Genomic DNA, 19,084 nt, shown 5'->3' with positions numbered 1-19,084 from the left:
CAAACTTTTGCATGACGACAATTAGACCGTTCCATCTTCTGACTTGTTGGCGTGTGTTTCGCTGCTTTTCCATCCTGCTCACTCTACTCGCACGACTGCATGGGTTTACTGTCACTGCCGTGGTTCTCACTGTGTTTCTTCATTGTGACATTGATGACTAAATAAAATGTGTAGAGTTTGAGTGTTGCATGTATCGCCAACTATTAAAGGAAAACGTGTGTCTGATCATTTCTCCAGCATAGCCAAAATTCCTAATCAACTGTTATAACAATGACCTGTGTCTAATATGAATGTTCCAACTTTCATGCTAAGACACAAGTGTTTTCACCAACAGTCTTTATCATTACATGAGCACCATCTGCAGTAATAGCAAGTGTGGCCCTTGAAGTAAGATTGTACAGTACATACCGACCAGACTGAGGTTTGGGCTGTAGACCAGCAAAGTATTTTTAGGCCGAAACAAAAGATGCTTTCAGACGTATCTTGTTTGGTTCGGTTAAAACGAACCCTGGTGGGCGCCCGGATAGCTCAGATGGTAGAGCGGGCGCCCATATATACACCTCGACGCCCAGGTTCGACTCCGACCTGCGGCCCTTTGCTGCATGTCATCCTCCCCCCCCCCTCTCTCTCTCTCTCCCCTTTCATTTCTTCAGCTGTCCTGTCAATAAAGGCCTAAAAATGCCCAAAAAATAATCTTAAAAAAAAAAGGAACCCTGGTGCATTTGCCCATTTAGTTAGATTTTTTTTGGCCAAGTGTGAAAGCTTCAACAGAACTGTTGAAAGTAGATCAGCACGGTAGATGGTAGATTTGCAGTTTCAGCATGCATTCAGAAGCTGAACTTGTGAATCCATCTGCTGACACCCTGATCAATCAGTCGGGAGCAGTGTGGGATATACAGTACACATCCCACAGTAATGCACACTGCTGATTCATTCATTTTGTCATCAGGAATCATAGTTATATTCTCTTGGGAAAAAGTGAAATATTATGATTCATTAATAACTATAATAAAACATAAAACCTTATACTGTCATCCTTTGGATGGTATTACATTGCATTCTATGTGGTCTTAAAGGAACACGCCAACTCATTGGGACTTTGTCTTATTCACCGTATCCCCCAGAGTTAGATAACCTTGTTATTTGTACACGCTGTGACTCTACAAATCACAACATGTAAATAGGAAACCGTTATTTTGTCACTTATTGGGAGCAGTAGGCTAGATGGAGCCGGTTACCTCCAGGATCTGTGCTAAGCTAGGCTAGATGGAGCCGGTTACCTCCAGGATCTGTGCTAAGCTAGGCTAGATGGAACCGGTTACCTCCAGGATCTGTGCTAAGCTAGGCTAGATGGAGCCGGTTACCTCCAGGATCTGTGCTAAGCTAGGCTAGTGGTGGGTGTGTCAGACAGAGTTAGGACACACACGGAGATGAGAAGGGTATGTCTGGACTTATCTAACTCTGGGGGATACGGGGAATAAGACAAAGTCCCAATAAGTCGGTGTGTTCCTTTTTAAAAAACTTTTAAATTGTCATTATTCATGTCATGCAATCTAATGTTCATAACCAGTTTATTTCTGTGTCAGCTCTTTGTGAAAACAGAGAATATTGATATAAGCATTTAAGTGTGTGTGTGTGTGTGTGTGTGTGTGTGTGTGACTATCTGTTTACTCCTCACACAGAGCAGACCAGAGCTAGTTGTTTCCCTCGGCCCAGAGACCAGATGAACTAAACTACACTTAAGGCGATTTCAGACCTGTGATAATGTCTCATGTGTTGCCAGCTGTTTGGAAATGAAGGGGTTTAGTTCTAATTGTTAGTGTCATAGATCTCTCTGGACTTCCTGTCCTAAACCGTCACACTGATCATCTTGTTTTTTTTTTTGTTTTTTTTTTCTAAAATCAGGGATGAGCTGATCCAGATGAAACCTCTGAGTCGGACCAACGGCGGCCAGCTCTTCTCCTCCTCCTCCTCCTGCTCCGCCCCTTCCTCCCCCTCTCACCCAGTCAGCGTGTCTGCCCGGCCTGGAGCTGCTTTTCCCAGTGCAGCGTTGATGCAGAGTCCCCCCCACAAGCCCACGGGTGGCGGGGTGAAGAAGGTGACGGGCGTCGGGGGAACCACCTACGAGATTTCTGTCTGAGCGCCGGCCAGCCTTCTGCTCGAGGACCAGTGAGACAAAAAAAGGAGATGCTGCTGCCTCCTCCTCCTGCCTTTTGACGGACAGACTTTGGGTTTTTGATAAGCGACCGGGACACCTGAGGGTGGGTTGAACTCCTCTCTGGCTGATTGACGGTGGAGCTAAACTGTGCTGCCCTGCCCTGCCTCCGGGCATCCACCTCAATAACTCTGCTGGTAAAATGAGAGTAAGACCTGGACTGATGTAAGCCAGGACTGGGCTGTGAAAGACTATTTTTGGGGGATCTCACTGGACCAAACCGGAATTATGTTTTGGCACCTTATTTTTTTTGTGAGTGTATCGTCAGCAGGTAGCACGAGGCACTAGCATGGTCAGGTCTGGGTGTTCTATTATACAAGTATAGCAGCGCAGGGCATTCCACTGCCAGGGCTGCGGCCGCCAACGAGCTCTGGAGCTCTGAGGTTTGATGACTGTAAGTTTACCAAGTTTCCAATCAGCACTTTTGGACTGAAGCTGCATTAAGGTCAAAAGTAGTGCTGTTTCATATTTTAACATTTATCCACTAACATTTCGAACATCATTAAACACAAAACCCCATGATGATGATGATGGTGATGGTAATAACATGCATTCATGCACAGTCTTTGGAACCCGGTCAAAATCAAAGTAGAATCCATCCAAAGTGAAGGGCTTCCCAGTTTAGTGTAAACTAAATGTGTGCTATCAGGTGAAGCCATAGCTAGTTCTTCAGACAATGCATTACAGTTGTCGGATACGCCCCTCTTTAAATAACCGCATCCACCAAACGGAGTGATTTCATTGGACCGTGAACACAAGTGGTGGTGTGTGTGCATGCGTGGAGTCCGTGATGCAGCCCCAGACCCAGTCCACCGCTGACTCTCCTCGAGGCCGGCTGTCTCGCTCGCAGCCTTCCACTCAGTCACGGAAATGCACAACAGGACCCGGCAGGAGGTCAACAATCTAGCCAGTGAGATCTGTTATGGACTTGTGACAATCTACGGCGTCACAGACGAACGTTCCTTTTCTCTCAGTGGCGCTGCGTGAGTTGGCTTTCCTTTTGACGGAGGGATGAAAAATGTGACAAAGACAAAATCCTGATTCCCTGTTTCTCTGATTCATTTGATTTATTTCTAGATGTGAATATGGTTCCATGTTTGTACAGGGTGATGTGATTTTAAATGTGGGTTTCTTTTTTCTTTTCTTTTTTTAAGTGGCGTTCATACCAGACTGCAGCATGCACTACTATTACTACTAGCCACTATAGGCCATCTTGTTTGGCTGTGGACCAAAGTGGTCCGTTCGAACAAACAAGTGAGGAACTAAAGTGAACAAGGAAATCATGTTTTGGCCTTTTTGTTTTCAACGGGCTCCTTAAGACAAGGCCGTCATTCCTCGAGCAATTGCCTTGAAAATTAAAGTGTTTTTTTATGTCACCTATTTAATTTGAAATTGTTTTATATGAATTTATATGGAAATATAGCTATTGATAAACCAAGAGTTTTTAATATTGTCTCAAAAGAGGGGTTGAGTTTTAGTCATATTAAAAAGATGAAAGCAGCCAGCTGATTGGTTTTTGGTTCAGAAGCTCAGACCAGACGCCTTATTTATAAGATGGTCAGTAAGGATTTCAGTTAGTAGTTCTCTATAAAAACTATAAAACACATGGAAATGACCTCTGTATTATGGCTTCAGTTAAAGAATAAATAAAAAAAAAATGGATTCAATAATGAAGCAAGTGGCCCCAATCTCTTACTACTCAAACTGGACAGTCCTTCTGGTCTCCAAATGAGTTTTAATTTAGCTTTATGGGAAATGATTTTAAGATGAAGTTAAAACATAAATGAGGCTCCCAGTCTGAGAAAAGGTTATATTGTTTAAAAGAGAAGTTGTGATGATGTAAAGCACTGCACGAGTCTTCCTTCTCCCTGCTAAACATTACCGGTGTATTGTTTGTTAAAGACTTCACATCCCAAACACCTTCTGCCACCAACAGCTCCAGCACTTTGTTGCACCAGTTAAAGGTGCAGTAGGTAAGACTTATAAAACTCCCTTTCTGTCATATCTGCTGAAACTGACCCCATGTTCCAGTAGATCTACATGAAGCAGGTCATTAAAAAATAAATCCAGCTCCTCTGGCTCCACCTACAGCCTGGAGAGAGATTTACAAAAATCCACAGCTCCCTGTTCAGATGCACCAATCAGGGCCAGGGGGGGGGGTCTAACTGCGTGTCAATCACTGCTCATGCACATGCATTCATTCTCCCTTGTGGGGGGAGGGGCTTAGATAACATTTTGGGCTTTAGCAGAAAGGGGGGGAGGGACTGAGAAGTTGTCGATGTTCAAATGTTTTGGCTAAGTCCTGGATCTTCCCAATCCTTCCTACAGCACCTTTAAACTTGGATTCAGGTGTACAGGAAGTCTCCAGTGTACACTAAACCTAATTACACCTTACTTCATCACCCCTTTTAGAGCCATCACGTCTACATTTAGTTAGTTCTCTGAACCATTTCAACTGAAATACAGTATCTGGCCCTGGAACTAGCTAACTGGTGCAACAGATGGAAGGACAACAGTCTAACAGTTGTTGGTGAGTGACATGTAGTCCTAAGTATGGCTTTTAGAATCTGTTTTGCCTGGAGTGTCACCTATAGGTTTTCATCATGGCCATGTTGTCTTAATCCAGTCTGGGACAAAAATGGGACCACAAACACCGGACCACATCCAACCACTTATGGTAAAAATACATTTGAAAGTATTTGGTACTTCAAAGCACACTTGAAGTACCATCAGAGAGTTAAACAAAGAGTATCCTGTGTCTGATCTATGACATCACAAAAAGGGAGAAGTGCTGTGATTTGGGGACACTTGCTTGTTCTAGCAGAATGGATGGTGGAGGTAAAGACTGCTCTGCCTGTGTGTTTGATAAGGACAGGGCTGGGAAACATGACATGACAAATATGTGTACTGTACAGCCGTGTGTGTGGATGGATATGGTGCGGGGCTGGAGGGTTGATAATAAACTTCAAACAAAGAGGTGGAATATAGTCGCTCTTTTCACTTTAAAGGGATTTAAAGACATTTGACTCGGCAGACTTGTATCTCTGTAGGTACACTATCAGATGAAAGTGATTTGGCACCCTCTTTTTAGTGCTGTTAAAGGGCCTTTCTTCACCCAGATCACACAATAAATTAGCCCTGGTGGAATGCAGCTAAACAGTTTCAGTTGTATGTGCACAGATGTTGGCCTCTGAAACTTGTGGCACCAGCCAAAACACTTAATTTTAGTTTGTACAACACTCCCAGTGAGAATGGGTGCAGGTTCAGCCCATTCACTTTGCTGTCTTTGGCTCAGATTCATGCCTTGCTGTCTTCCACAGTGCATTCTTTGATACGACTGCTGGACGCCACCAAAGTAAAAGGAACATTCCAAACTCTTTGAAGCTGCATTAATCAATCTCATAATCAATACATGGATCAAATTAATATCATCTGAGAGAGGTCACTCGTGATGAACCCACTGAGAATCATTAGCAGACTGCAGTTCAACTGGGGTTGGGGTTAGGACTCTACTAGTCTCACATTGCCTGACCTATCTTAACAGCGCTGTGGAGTAAGGTTCTGGCTACACCACAGATACATTCTGGGATAGGAGGAGGAAAAAAATGCTCTAGGTTGTTTGCATTTCTTTAACCAATCACAATCGTCTCCGAAAGGAACTTGTTTTAGCGGAACATTTGCACCCTGCAAAAGAAAAAGCCACTTCAAATATTAGATTAGTGTATCTCCGTGTGTACGTCGTCTACAGCAATCCCACCAATCGCTCCCAAAATGTCCCAGTTAGAGAGGAAATGCCGTAAACATATTCTTTGTAAATCTTTACAATCATTATTCTATTCCCCGAAAGAACCAAACAAGCCTGCCTTGTTGCACATCCAAAATCTTCAAAAGTTGCCATTTTCAGTGTGTAGCTTGCTAGCTCGCTAGGCTGTTGGTTTCTCATAGCGAAGGGATTTGGGAGACGTCAGAGTTAAATTCCAAGTGCCATAGCAAAGGGTCTAAATACTTGTGTGTCAATGTGATATTGCAGTTTTTCTGTCATTATGGGGTATTGAGAGGAATTGAAATGTAACGATTTTAGCACAAGGCTGTGCATAACACAGTGTCTAAATACTTTCTGAATGCACTGTAACCACCATAGACTATAATATTAATGGACAACGCGTCCAGTTCGGCAAAGTGCCTTAAAGCTGCTTTCTATCTGAATTCCAGCAGGGGGAGACAGGTTTCTGTAGAAGTCTATGAGAAAGGGACCCACTTCTCACTTGATTTTACCTCAGTAAACATTGTCATAATGAGTTTATGGTCTCAATCGCTAGTTTGAAGTCTTCTGCAACAAAGAACGATGTTCATGTTTTGAATTATGGTCTCGTTGATTTTAAAATCGGCGATAAAGCAGGGGCTGTTTTAGGGCGTGGCTATGATGGGATTGCCAGTGAAAGTGTGTAACGTAACGTAGAGTGTGAGCAGCTCCTCCCTCTCGTCTTAAATCGTCACATCCACAACCAGGATGGCTGCGCCCGTAACGGCAAACTGGACGACTCATAGCAGATCTCCACAGACCAAAGGGGGACGTCACACATGATCTGTCCGTTAATGTTATACAGTCTATGGTAACTACACTCTTAGAGCAGAGGCCAGTTATTGCTGCCATTTCATTGGATTGCATTATATAATATTTGGAAGTGTTTTAACTAGTCTAACTGACCTTCTATCTTGCATTACATTGTACCAGAGTTTCTTTGGTAATTCAGTGTAATGTGGAAATAACACACTAAAGGTTTCAGAGGAACGATGAAGAGTCATTTATCTGAAGAATGAAGGCTGCATTGAAATGCTTCACGTGCACATTGTTTTATTGCATGAATAACAAAACAGGCCCGACTTCTGAGGTCTTCTCAGCAGACGTCTCCATCCATGTACAGGAGCCAATATACATAAGCCTTGGAATGCAACGTAACTAAAGGTCAAATCAATTTCACAAGAAGAGTACAATACAAAACAGTTTTAGTAATAAAATGATTAAGAATGAAGTCAAAAAGCAAATTTTTACAGTGTATGTGTGAGAAAAACAGCTCAAAATCATTATTAGGAAAGTTAGCAAGAAAGCAGGAAAATTAAATGCCTCAAAAACTTGTTTTTTTGGTCCAAAGAAACCACTAAAACACAACAAAAGTGGATGTATGAATGTGATGTGGTGCCATGTGGACCAGACTAACATGCTCACTTCATCACCGTGCTGATCACAGGTTTGTAGAATATAATGGTGTCCAGTATTCAGCCAAACAATGTGCAGTGCATGAGTGTATGGTTTGACATCATCTGATAACATGACTTCAGAATCTGAATGGAAAAAAGCAGTCAGTTCTAGATCCACACATGCACAATCACACGTACCAGTATCATGCTACCGTCTACTGATGGAACTGTGTCGCTGCCAGCATTCACACATCCAATATAGCTGTGGTGCGTTCAGGTGACCCAGCTTCTCAACCCCAGCCTCGGGACCCAATTTGGGAATCACCTGATATGAAGACTGGATCATTTCTGACTGATATATCGATGTATTGCTGTACTAAATGCTAACATCACCATGCTAACGTGCTAATGTTTAGCAGGTATAATGTCTACCATGGTTACCATCATAGTTTAGTGTGTTAGCGTGCTAACATTAGCTGATCAGCAGTAAACACCAAGTACAGCAGAGGCTGAACTGAATGTCATCAGTTCTGCAGGTATTTGGTCAGAAACCTGAGGATGGCCCTCGATGAAAAGTCGGTAGGATTCATCCTCTGAAGACAATGAATGTCTGTACAACATTATATGGCAATCCATCTAACAGTTGCACAGATGTTTCAGTCAGACTGACCAAATGCCACAGCATGAGCATGGCTCGTCACTCAGACCCTTTTCATGTCAACTCTTTGTAGGAAAGCGCCTGGGCCTGAAGTTACAGTAGACGTTGCCGTTAGTGAACGCAGCAACGGGAGATCAAATCATTTACAATATCCATATCTAAAACTGAGAAAATAAGGATCAAGACTCATTTTAACCCGGGATTTGTCACCCCTGACTAATTTTACTATCGTGCCAAATATTTGGCAGATCGGCTGTCGTTGAACATGCAGCCTGAGGTCATGACATCCGATTAATACTGTCAACAATCTGTAGTGAGCATGTTTAATATTATCGGAGTAGTATTTGAACTAATACTGTAGTCTTGACCGAGACGGTAGACAGTCCCACTTCTTACTTGCCATACTTAAAGGAATTGCTGTCTTTTCTGTTTCTGTCTATGTTGAGGACGTGGCTCGTTTTCTCTCAAATAAATTGTATTGAAACGGTCAATGTTACAGAAGCAACTGGGGGTTGAGAAGCTATTAAACAGTGAGTGCCAGTGGATGCTAAGGCTTGAGCACTGCTTGCTTCTAAAAACATAACAATACTGGTTACCTTGTTGGCAACATAGAAATAGTGAAAAATAAAAGTGCAACCCATTTGGTAGAAAACCTGAAAGGGTTTCCAAACAAGAAAATGCCTCCCAAGTTAGCCATGGCATTAATGACTGTTGAGCTCTCTGAGAGGCACATACATTGCATACAAAACAAACAAACAAACAAACAAGTAAGTTGGAATCCATAAAAATACATTAATATGAAATGAATGGAATGACGGAGGGTAGTTTGGTCTGTGAGGGAAGAATAGGGAAGCTGTAATATGAACTATTAGTCAACTTGAGTAGTACCACCCGACTCCTGCAGATGTGTTGATGTTAAACAAGTGCTCCCATATTGCAGCTCTCATTACAAACCAAAAACACCAGTTTAACGACTTTTTGTGTACCACTGAGTTATAACTTAGTTTACAGAAATATACACTTATTCTGATTTTTAAACAAAATCTACGTTTATCTAATTCAATTAGTTGCATAAAAAGAATCTAGAACAAAGTAGCCTCACATTCACTGATCCCTTACGGTTAATTATTAGGAACTCCTAAATCAGCAGTCACTCAGACTTCACAGCTTTAACCATCAGAAATGTGTGGTGTAGACTTTATAACCCAGTGCACATGGCAGGTCTGCACAGCACATTTCCAGGCCTTCCAGCATTATACTGGGCCAGGTTTGAGCATTACAACCCCCCCCCAAAAAAAGCTCCTTTACTGTGTCCCAGTTTGCTCCTCTGCTAAAGTACACACTTGTTCTCTTTGCTCTTTCATAGAGGGAAAACAGACTGAAGTCACTGTAGATGCACCTGTGTTGAATTACTGGGTTTAACTGGGGTTAGGGTTAATGGTGCTGAAGGGAGGCAGAAGTACTGTGGTGATTTGAAAATCTCATGATGATCCACAGCGACGCCAGCCCTGTTCTGATTCACTTTGGAGATGAGAGAGCAGGCGGAGCAGGAGGAGGAGGAGGAGGAGGAGGAAGAGGAGGAGGAGGAGCTGACCTGGACCCACACATTTCATCCAGGGTTGGAAGCTGAGTGATACGAACCGTCTTATTTGTCCTTCTTGGATTCAGACTCCACCACCTCTGCGTGGGCGCCTTGCTGCTCGGGCTCATCCTCCTCGGGGACCGGCGGGAACTGGGATTCGCTGACCTTGTCTTCTTTGGTCTTGTTGAGCTTCTTGGATTTCTGGTAGAGTTCGTTCAGGTTGAACTCTCGGATGATGTTCTCCTGGGAGGAGAGAGACAGAGGCTGTTATGGACACCAGTTTACAGTTTAAATGCTGAAACATCTACACTGTTTAGGAGTTTGGCACAGAGTACTATTCTTGGGGGCAGCTTTCTGAAAAACAAGATATTGAGGTGTTAACTATGTCCACAGCACAACAGCATGGTTGGAATGAGTAAATTGAGTCAATTGTTTTTGAAAATACAGTGCTGTACATGTTATTGACTACACACGTCAGGGTTGGGCACCGAACCAACAGTATCTACTAGACTGAAATGATCATGCATTTCAGTGTTACTTAAATGCCCACGGATTTAAGTAGCCTCTGGGTGCTCTGAAACGGACGTTACGTGTCAGTCTAACATGTGGCTGTATTTCACTAGAAAGGGTTCCAACAACGAGATGTACAACGATTTGCAGCTAAAGACACAGAGTAGTCTAGCTGCACTAGACACTATGGCCACTGCCGGAGTCAAGAGTGGTCTCGCACTGCCAGACCTTCCTCCACAGCGCTGTAGAGGAGGGTCTGGCTAGTCCACACAGCATTCAGAGATGGGAGAAAAACGTGCTCTTGTTTATTGGCATTTCTTTAAACCAATCACCATTGTCTTGGGCGGTGCTACGTGCCGAACAGAGCCACGGTGCCGCTGCAAAATAGCCTCGGGAAGGAACTTGTTTTGGTGGAACATGTGTACGTTCAAAAGTAGTTTTAGTCGTTCAACAGAAAACTCAGATTGGACAGGTAGTCTAGCTAGCTGTCTGGATTTACCCTGCAGAGATCTGAGGAGCAGTTAACCATAGTCCTCACAAATCCACCGGAGTTTAAAATTACCACACAAAGAAAGCGGAAGGAAACGTACATCTGGCCGAAAATAGTGACGTCCGGTAGAATTTGCAAAATCGTTTTAGCACCGGTATCGGTAGATTATAAAAAAAAAAAAAAGGATACCCAACCCTACACACAACCTGTATTTTCTGATTAACAGTCACAAATCTGAAGTGCAGTCTGACCTCAGTGAAGCTCCAGGATACGGCTCTACCCTTCTTGTCCACCTGGGGGCGCCGCATCACCTCCTTCCCTCCCTGAAACAACACCAAGGACGGAAGCTGCTTGGACAGCGGAGATGTAGACACCTTGTACCTACAGGATTAAATCCATATGAAATGTTCACATCTGGTCTGTCCTCTCTGACGACATACAGGCCCATCAATCTATAACACCAACTTCTTAAAGACAAAAGAGAATAAAACAAAAAAAAAACAAAGAGAAATTCTTCTTACTTTTTGGAAACTTCTCCATAACGTCCGATGTCCACTTTGCCAAACTTGAGACCAGAACAGTTATACCTGAAAGACAAGAAGCAAAAAGTAACCCAAGTTACTCATCAATGTCACTGACTGTACTTGTACTGTTACTGAGTGGGCGGATGAAGTCTTACTTAAGAGAAAGATCAGCATAGACGGAAGCAAAGGACTGGCACTCTGGAGACCAGTTGGCGAAAAATTCAACAATCCACGTCACACGACTGTCTTTGTCCAGCTCATCCTGGACACACACACACACACACACAATTTTGATTTATGATTAAAAAGAAATTGCACAGATCCTTGCTCTTGGTAATGAACAAACGTGCTACTACAAATTCCATTTGTACTCACATCAATGGTTTTGTCGCTGAAGTATTTGATGTACTCTGGTCCCATGTAAAGAGGAGGCTTGCAGATCATCAGAAACACTGAAAGAACCAACACGAGATGACGTTATATTCGTAAATTCACTGATAAATTAATTGACAGAACATCAACTCCCCAAACACCATACATAGCCACGACCTTATCTGAACAGCGTGAACCCACACAAAACTGGTGAACTCTGGTAAATCAGGGGTTTCAGGGTTTTTTCCCAGGCTAATAGTTTACCAAATCTACTCACGGACCACCAGGGGAACTGGTGGTAAACTATAATGTGTGTTCATGGTGATGAAGGAGCATATCACCCAGTGCAACAGAGTGACTCATTGAGGTGTTTTAAACAACAGTGGAACTCTTTGGCACAGAGGAAGAAGACACTACTTGTCTGTAGATACATTCAATGCTGGTTTGGGTCTGCACCTGGGATTTGTTGACAATAAGAATAACATACGTCACCAGACATGCCACATCAGAACCTGCTTATTGACATTTGATTCATAAGACAGGAACCAGCTGGTGTGTGTGTGTGTGTGTGTGTGTGTGTGTGTAAAGGTTTGACTGACCTATGCAGAGTGTCAGGTAGAGCAGTCCCATCCTGATGTCCAGTCTGAAGAACAGGATGACATTGGCCACTTTGCTGAACAGGATGATGTTGCCCAAATGCTGCTCCACCGTTACTGATATGAACAGATACAGAGACATGTCCCATGCTTTTGTCCAAAATCCATACACTTTTTGCATTTAAAATCATGAGCAGTGCTGTTTCTAAAGCCGCTTTCACACATTCACTGCAAACCTGAACTTACCTCGACATTACCCTAGGGGTGCACCGATCCGATATTAAGATCGGATATCGGCCGATATTGACAAAATAGCTGGATGTTAATTTTTCCGATCCCCGATCCAGTTTTTTATTTTTTCCCCTCCGTTGCAGCACTGGGACCCCTGTTAACTGCGTACCCTTCTCACTCATGGTAGTAACTTTATAACAACAATTAATAACCCACAACTAACTTTCTTTAAAAGCTTAAAACACCATAGCACATAACAATGTGACTTAAACAGTTTCTAACACTAATCATTTTACATTTACAAATGTAGCTACACCGCTGAACGGCATAGCTGCTAGCTAGCCAGGTAGCATAACAATCTGTTAAGCTGGGAGAGGCTCCGGTCGCTACTGCACATTCAAGAACAGAGAAGAAAGTCAGAGGATGAAGACAGACCGGAGATACACCAGAACAACGTATGATCAAGAGAGGAGCCGTCCGGTGTTGCAAGGTTTTTTGTTTAAAAAAATCGGACATAATTTTGCCACGGTTGTTGCCCGTCACTGTAACGTTACTTGGCCGTGCTAACGTTAAAGCGGTAAAACACTGCTGTAACGGGTTCTTCATCATCCCTGCATCAGATTATAACGTGACATATCATATTGCTGCTCAGGAAAAAATTCATTCAGAACAAAATAGAAAAGAATACAATTACTCACTTGCTCGTCTGTTCTTCATCATGACGATGGCACTGAGGAACATGAGGATCTCGACCTCCCTCTGAGAACACAAACATGGTCAGCTCATTGACTTGTTGTCAACCAGTCTTGTTTTCAGACATTTTGCTGGTCGATTTAACGCTCGATGGTGTTTTTTTGCCTCCAACGGCGCCTTCCAGACAGCTAACCCTAACCTTAACCCTGAACATAACCATTGCCGCTCTGCCTGGGAGGAGACCAAAGACCCGATTTAACCTAGATTCATGTCTTGGATGTCTGAATCCAAGACATGACTCTAGGTCTAGTCCGACTTTTAACAGTTTAGTAAGGATCCACTGTGAAATTCTGCAACATTCAATACACGTTTGAATTATGTTTTAATAAGAAAAAACTTGGTTCTACTCTCCTGGATTGATTCTCCTTGTCCTGTATCTTACTGACGTTAGAGAAGGTCAATAATTTAGCTATCTTAACCATTCTTATTATACATCCATGAGCTAAACCAATAGCGAATGGAGTAACAAGTAACGTAACTAGTTATTCCTGTATTTTTGTATACACTACTTTGGGGTCACTTATAAATTTCCATTCCACTCCATTACAGACAGAATACCAGCTGTTGCATTGTTTTTTTAACCAGGGCAGCAGTTTTCAGATTACATTATGTGTTTACATATTTGCAAAAGGGTTCTCGACTGTTGTAGAAAGAAGTGGCTTTTCTTTAATGCAAATATCTTGCTACATTTCCCATTATCAGCAACCATTCATCCAGTGTTCCAAAGGCACATTGACATTCTGTTTACTAATCTGATATCATTTTAAAAGGCTAACTGAGAAAACATTTTTGCAATTATGGAAGCACATAATGTAATCTGAAAACTGCTGCCCTGGTTCTCCATGTCTGTAATGGAGTGGAATGGAAATTTCTAAGTGACCCCAAACTTTCGACCGGTAGTTTAACCTTCATTAATTATAGTGAGTTATGAATTACCGTTATGTTTTGTGACTTAAGTAACGTTAGCTAGCTATGTTTGCCAATAAGCAAAACAGTATGAATTTCCATCGTAACGTTAGTTTGGCCTGTCATCATCTCCCTATAGCCAAGAACAGCTAACGTTAATGTCACCTACCACCTACCAGCTAGCTAGCTATAACGCTAGCCCTTGCTGTCAGCCTGTCCAACGATCCACAACTGTGTCCACTGACCAGCTAGCTAGTCGACACCGATTATTAAAAAAGGAATTTGTGACTCTAGCATTTTCTACGGACCCAGTCGAAGTCGCAGGAGTTGCCGTCCTCTCGCTGTGTAGCCAGATGGTCGCAGATGCCAGGGGTCTTGCGGATAGCTAGAAAGGCAATAGACATGAAGAGAGAGGCTATATAGTAAGGCTTCAGCAGCCACTTGTACACCTGCGGCAGGTGGTACAGGAAAGCGAATAATGGCGTTAGCAGAGCCATTTTCTATTTAACTGTCGCACTACAACTAAAACTGGTAATGGACCCCGAAAAGACCGAGGCAGCCAGTGATGAAGCAGTTAGCTGAATGGCTCGACACTAGCAGTCTTGGCGTAACGTTACCAGTAACAGTAGCCGGAAACACAACTTCCGGCTTAGATATTAAAAATAAAACCATTTATTATTATATGCCATACACCGTGTGACATTTAAACAATTTTTATTGTATGATAAAGTTTAATTTAGGTAAATATAACATTGCGATTTATATTTAATACATTATTTAGTTATTTTATTAACACCCACATGCGCGTTTTCTCACCCAGTTTAACATAAATCCGCTTTTAATATGTAGGTGAAATACGTAACTTCCTGTACAACTGTGGTTACTTTTTGGTAACTTGTTTTGGTTTTGCAGTTTGAAGTCGGCAAAATTCTGCAAAAATACTGATTTAAAGGGGCGGAAAGGTGAGGACTGTGGAGGTCAATCAGGACGAATGTGTTATAGCATGCGCTGATTGGTCAGGACAGAGAACAGGTCACTGATGATTGGTTCACTGTGATTTAATGTAACAGACAGTCCTGCAATGAATTGATAGATTCAAATATGATCATTTTAGAGGAGGTAGTTAGCAGTGCTGTTGAACTGTAATGCATTATACTGACATTCTAATTTTCTGTACACCCCATTTATATCAACGATGGTCGCTAAAGAAGAGAAAACCCTCTCTGTATATGGCACCTCTCTATAGTGTTATACTGACATACAGTTTCATATAAAGGAAAATTGAGCAATAAGTCAGTATTCTTTGAAGGATTTATCAAAATGTTTTTAATTTATTAACTTATTCAATTTGGAGAAATGTCTTTTGGGCAATACATACGTATGTTTGTAAGCAGCTGTGTAAAATGTGTCATTTAAAACCATGAACAGAAAGAAACCAGCTTTAAAGCTGTGATGCGCGACTATTTTATACCAATGAACATCAAATACATTAAAGCCATTGGCAAATAAGTTGATACAAAGCTAAGTAAGGCTATCAGCTCCACAAAACTCTCTGTATTTCTCAGTATGACTACGGTGTGTTTACAAAATGGTGTGGTCTGGTGACATTTGTGCGCAGAAGCTTGAGTAATGCTTTTTACGTCACCGCTGAGAAAGAACAACAGCATCGTTCATCCAAAGACAACTAATGTTGGAGTACCCCAGGGCTGTATTAGCTCACCTGTGTTGTTCACTTTATATACCTCTGACTGCACCACTACTTTGCCAAATCAGTTTTTGTTAAAGTACTCAGATGACTCAACTCTACTGACCTTGTTGAAAGAATGTGATGACCCTACACTGTATCAGGGCAATGTGGATTGGTTAGTTAAGTGGTGTGATAACAATGCTCTCATTATTAACACTGTGAAGACAGAGGAAATCATTTTTTGGAGTAACCCCGAGTTGTCAACTGTCCTCAGTGAAGATTCATAATTCAGAAATCAGTCAAGTCTCGATCTATTAATATTTGGGTGTCATGATAGACGAAACTCTATCATGGACTTCTCATATAGAATTTATCTGCAAAAAAATACAACAGCGTGTTTATTTTCTTCATAGATTGAGATCTTTTGGAGCTAGTAGTCAACTCATTTCTTTGTTTTTTACATCAATAATTCAGAGTATCATGCTCTACTGTAGTACTGCTTGGCTAAGCAGTATTATAGTCTATCTAGACTATCAGTAAAAAATAAAACAAAGTTATTCAATCAGATTAAAATTTGCTGTTGGTGTTATTAAGCTCATGTAAAAAACAAGAAAAAGAGGACATACACATACATACAAGCGTATGTATGTGTATGTCCTCTTTTTTTTTTATACGAGCGACCTGGGTATGCACAAAGAATTTCAGCCTTGGCTGACAATAAAGTTGTATCGTATCGTATCGTATCATATCATCTTCTGACCCCATTGAACACTTGTGGGATCAGCTTGGGCGTGCTGTTCGTGCCAGAGTGACCAACACGACCACGTTGGCTGACTTGCGACAAATTCTGGTTGAAGAATGGGATGCCATCCCACAGCAGTGTGTAACCAGGCTGGTGACCAGCATGAGGAGGAGGTGCCAGGCTGTTGTGGCTGTGTATGGTTCTTCCACACGCTACTGAGGCTCCTGTTTGTGAAATTAATAAATTGTTAAATTGCCAATATGTCTTGTCAAATTTCAATCATCCAATCCACCAAACACCAAACGAGTCAATGGCAGAATAAGCTGTTTGGCATTGGCAGAGAAGAAGCAAATTTTTATGGGCGCAAACCATATACTCAGGGCTGCTGCTCATCCCACAAATGCATGTATATATATATATATACATTTTATGGATTTTTTTTTGGATTTCAGTATGACATACGTTATGCCATAAACTGTTTAAATCTAAGCATAGTGATAAGGAGGAACAGATGGTGTCTTTACAGACAAGAGCTACAATATGAGGTGTGAGTAAGAAAATACCATTCACTTCAACTGTAGTGAATGTATTTAACCATTTCTGATCAGATGATCTGACTCCCAAGTTGAAATGGAGTGTTTTCCATGATAATGTGTAAACCAAGTGAAAACTTCTATGTGTAGATGACTCCAAATGGGAATGTGAGAATTCCTCTCATTTCTTATCCATATTTCCTACCTTACTGGAACGCAACACAAGCATGTAGTAGGAATCCTGTGTGATTCCTCAGGATATTGGGTTCATTTTGGATTTATATCACCTATATTTGTGGATTTCCAAAAAAGGTTTTTGTTGATAAATTTGCTCATAAAGACGTTTTTTCCAGTTGTATTATAATGTAATGAAATGACACAGACCCACAGATAAGACTAAATCATTTTGATTTCAACAACATTTGCGAATACTTTGTACATTACTGATTTTATTTTATCTTTATTTAAGCTTAGGTCGATATATATAAATAGATAGATAGATAGATAGATTTTACTTTATTAATCCAGCAGGAAATGCCATTGTTACAAATATTTAGCAAGACACAAAGGTAATGTATACATTCTATCTTATATTATAAAAACTATACAATACTTATCAATGTACAAAACATATTACCGTAACAATATCCAATACCTGTCAACTATGTCTATATATATATATATATATATATATATATATATGTTTGTGTTCATATAAAAATGGTTGGCATAAAAAAGTTCTATACATCTTCAAACCATGTAGCTTTAGAGAGGATGTATGATGTTTCTTTCATCCATCACTATGCAGGTATTATGTTCACAAAGTGTATCTACACAGCATGATCAACATTATGAAATATAACAGGGATTTATTGCTCTTTGAGATGAAACAAACCACGATGTCATCCTCGCAGCCTTTAAATCAGACAGCACTGACATCATTTTAACTAACAATTATTTTTTTCAGAAAATTGGATAATAATAATTTATACTTTATTAAGTAGCTAACAGTAGGCTAACGTTCCCAATGCCAAGTGTAACGTTAGTGTTTACTAGCATGACATGCAGCGATGCTTCTGTTGCCTCTAACGTCTGTTTCGGAGCACCAGAGAGCAGCGCTGACATTAAGCTAGGTGGCACCGTAATCAGGCACCAAAATTTGCGTTGCTATTCTGTCCGGTAGATACCAGGCACCGGTGCAATATTAGCACCGGATTTTAACATGCGGCGTTAACTTGAACAGAAAATTGCGTTGCCTGTATCTTTTCACGGCAAACACGCGCATATGGAAAGTGGTCGCACAACAGCTGAAATGTTGGGTTGCACACGAACGTAGTGTTTAAACTTTACGGAGACAACCAAATAAAATATTGACTTCTTTTGAAATCAGATTTTCCAGATTTATAAGTTTTGATTTGTTTTTATATTTAAAAAAAAACAACCTACAAATATTGAACAGGTGGTTGCCAAAGGGGGAAACGAGAGGCCACGAAACGGTTGCCAATTGACTCAATCTGGTTGCCAAGGGCAACTGGGCAACCTCGAGCCCTGGTTTTGTCGGGGCTGAACACGCCCCAGGTCCTCCAGATAATCATACGAAAAAAATAATCAATTTGACTTAAATGACTTTCCATTTCTGAAAAGGGCCTATATTTATTTTACAGCATTACATCATTTTTATACAATCATCCTTTATTTGCAGGCTTCTTATGTAGGCTTGTCTACGGTGGCCCTGAAGTGCAAATCACAACAGCAAATAGAAAAAAGCAACAGCAAATCATAAAACACAACGGCAAATAGGAAAACACAACGGCAAATATGAAAACACGACAACAAATAGGAAAACACTTCAATAAATCATAAAACACAACGGCAAATATGAAAACACGACAGCAAATAGGAAAACACGACAGCAAATATGAAAACACGACAACAAATATGAAAACACGACAGCAAATATGAAAACATGACAGCAAATAGGAAAACACGACAGCAAATAGAAAACACAACGGCAAATATGAAAACACGACAGCAAATAGGAAAACACGACAGCAAATATGAAAACACGACAACAAATATGAAAACA

General features: G+C 41.3%; 2 protein-coding genes across 3 annotated transcripts in view; one reads left to right on the top strand and one right to left on the bottom strand.

The window, feature by feature from the left end:
- Positions 1 to 3,595, top strand: part of zdhhc5a (zDHHC palmitoyltransferase 5a) — a 36,349-nt gene extending 32,754 nt beyond the window's left edge. For both annotated transcript variants that reach the window (XM_078267514.1, XM_078267522.1), the window contains one exon: positions 1,906 to 3,595. In XM_078267514.1, coding sequence (XP_078123640.1) covers positions 1,906 to 2,140 — 235 coding nt within the window. In that variant the 3' untranslated portion in view covers positions 2,141 to 3,595. The remainder of the gene's footprint in view (positions 1 to 1,905) is intronic.
- Positions 3,596 to 7,053: 3,458 nt separating this feature from the next.
- tmx2b (thioredoxin-related transmembrane protein 2b) lies at positions 7,054 to 14,663 on the bottom strand. The gene is made up of 8 exons (XM_078267503.1): positions 14,345 to 14,663; positions 13,076 to 13,136; positions 12,150 to 12,263; positions 11,554 to 11,630; positions 11,334 to 11,440; positions 11,176 to 11,241; positions 10,906 to 11,035; positions 7,054 to 9,897 (listed from the first exon to the last, which is right to left on the bottom strand). Exons 1-8 carry the CDS (start codon positions 14,531 to 14,533, stop codon positions 9,718 to 9,720), a joined length of 924 nt encoding a protein of 307 aa, XP_078123629.1. The 5' UTR covers positions 14,534 to 14,663; the 3' UTR covers positions 7,054 to 9,717.
- Positions 14,664 to 19,084: the final 4,421 nt, after the last annotated feature.

The sequence above is a fragment of the Sander vitreus genome, chromosome 2, assembly GCF_031162955.1.
Source record: "Sander vitreus isolate 19-12246 chromosome 2, sanVit1, whole genome shotgun sequence".
NCBI lineage: Eukaryota > Metazoa > Chordata > Actinopteri > Perciformes > Percidae > Sander > Sander vitreus.
The sequence above is the reverse complement of the archived record's forward strand: the minus strand, read 5'-3'. Positions and strand labels throughout refer to the sequence as shown.

Bases quoted from the DNA above. Each gene is read 5' to 3' on its own strand.
- tmx2b (XM_078267503.1), bottom strand. From the start codon at position 14,533: ATGGCTCTGCTAACGCCATTATTCGCTTTCCTGTACCACCTGCCGCAG. The intron at 13,137-14,344 runs GTCCGTAGAAAA...TTGTGTTCTCAG, and splicing joins ACTCCTGCGACTTCGACTGG to AGGGAGGTCGAGATCCTCAT. The intron at 9,898-10,905 runs GTCAGACTGCAC...CTCTCCTCCCAG, and splicing joins TATCCTGGAGCTTCACTGAG to GAGAACATCATCCGAGAGTT.